Source organism: Montipora foliosa, chromosome 12, assembly GCF_036669935.1.
Source record: "Montipora foliosa isolate CH-2021 chromosome 12, ASM3666993v2, whole genome shotgun sequence".
NCBI classification, from domain to species: Eukaryota; Metazoa; Cnidaria; class Anthozoa; order Scleractinia; family Acroporidae; genus Montipora; species Montipora foliosa.
In genome coordinates this window covers 20,585,068-20,587,028 of record NC_090880.1, presented here as the reverse complement: position 1 = coordinate 20,587,028, position 1,961 = coordinate 20,585,068, and the positions used below count along the sequence as shown (strand labels likewise).

Below are 1,961 nucleotides of genomic sequence, written 5' to 3'. Positions count from 1 at the left end.
AAAAAGCAACTAATAACTTCTGCTTTTATTTCTGAGCAATAACGACGCTGTTTTACTCAATTCTTTAAAGGTATAGAAAACCTCAGGCATTAAAATCAATTCAATGACTTTTTTAGTTTCATGTGGCAAGGCCGTTAATATCAACATATTTTGGTCTTAAAATCAACCACCGAAGGGCTCAAATCGGCTAAAATGAGTTTGCTCTCATAGTGAAGCAAAAATAAATATTTTTCAAAAAAGAAATCCAGTTTTAATATTTGGGTACCAAACCCTTTCCATCGGCAGAGCTTAAAGGAAAATTATTTTTTGACGCGAAATCGATCGGACCGTTCTTAGGGACACTGCCTCTTAAAACGTGGACAACTCGAAACCTTTTATTTTCACTAACCCTACAGGCAGTAAGAACAAATAACCAGGGAGATCAGCTTTTGGGCTTGGCTAAATCTGTATATTACTTAGGAAATCAATCACCCAATTAGTCCTTTCGACAGATTGCATACGATTATGATGATACGCAACAACACTTATTATGAGAATTCCTGGCAGTGGAGTATGTGTGAACAAGTATGCCTGGCTGTGCCCTATCCGTGGCTGGGTACCTAGGCGTCACTGTCTTGCTTTCAAACGTTGACGGGGTTAGAGTGCAGTTCCAGCGGATGTTGTTAATGATCGCTTTATTAGCATGGTAACTCTCAACTAATGCATTAAATTTTCAGGCTCCTGCTGTTTGATGTGTGTATTTGATGTTAATGATAACAAATAAATATTGTTATATTTCCCAACCAAGTCTAAAAATATATCTGAAGCGTCTCCGATCTTTGATATGACAAATTATTATTCGATGTGAACCTGCAGTGCATCGAAACACCAGACCATATCGCGTAATTGCTTCATTAATAACGCAAATTTGAATAATTTAAACTTTCTAATAAACCATTTAAACACCTGCATGGTCTCATTTCAGTCTGTTCTGGCAGGATAAAAAGCATCTACTGATTGTCGCTATGTCAATAAACGCGAACCTTACAGAGGCCAAAGGGAAAAAGACCTACGCAGAGTACTTCTGTTCGGAAAACTTCACCGAAGAAATCCACCACCAGCTGACGTTTCTCTCCACGGTTGTTGTTTTTCTGTGCATTTTTACATCCTTGGGAAACGCTTTAATATTAGTTGCCCTCCGTAAAGAGTCTACACTACATGGACCGTCTAAACTGTTGCTTCGCAGCTTGGCAACAAGTGATCTCTGTGTCGGCATGTTTGCCGACCCTTTATGTGTTATGTACTGGGTATCTGCAGTAAAAGAGCACAAGAGGATTTGCTACTACGCATTATCAACTGGTTTTGTAGTAAATTATGCTTTGTGTACGGTGTCTCTTTTGACCACGAGTGCCATAAGTGTAGACAGACTTCTGGCTTTGTCACTGGGAATGAGATACAGGGAAACCGTAACTTTGAAACGAGTAAGCGGATTAATAACAACGTTTTGGGTTCTGGCTTCTCTCGCTTCATCTGTCTACGTAAAGAGTGCTCAATTTTCGACAAGGTTTATACAAACAGTCTTATTCATTTGCCTAGCAACCTCCCTGTTCTCACATATCAAAATTTTCTTTAACTTCCGCAAACATCGCACTCGAGTTCAAGTCAGGCCCTTTGGCGAAGAGTCACACAGTGGTAGTCAGCGAAGTGGAATCAGCATCGCAAAGCACAAGAAGGCAGTGTCCAGTGTATTGTGGATTCAACTAGCGTTGCTGATTTGTTATCTACCCTATACCGTGTTGGTAACAATGACTAGCGCCATAGGTGAACTGTCCCAAACTCTTGTTCTAAGCAGGCAATATGGAGTAGCTTTTGTGTTAGTAAACTCTTCATTAAATCCACTTCTTTACTGCTGGAAGATTTCAGAGGTAAGACGAGCTGTCATAGAAACATTCAAAAAATCCCGCTGTTTATCGACTGATTGA

General features: G+C 39.8%; 1 protein-coding gene across 1 annotated transcript; it reads left to right on the top strand.

Annotated features, from left to right (window-relative positions):
• Positions 1 to 1,004: 1,004 nt before the first annotated feature.
• Positions 1,005 to 1,961, top strand: LOC137980957 (melanocortin receptor 4-like). Its single transcript, XM_068828339.1, has one exon. It carries the CDS (start codon positions 1,005 to 1,007, stop codon positions 1,959 to 1,961), a length of 957 nt encoding a protein of 318 aa, XP_068684440.1.

Bases quoted from the DNA above. Each gene is read 5' to 3' on its own strand.
- LOC137980957 (XM_068828339.1), top strand. From the start codon at position 1,005: ATGTCAATAAACGCGAACCTTACAGAGGCCAAAGGGAAAAAGACCTAC.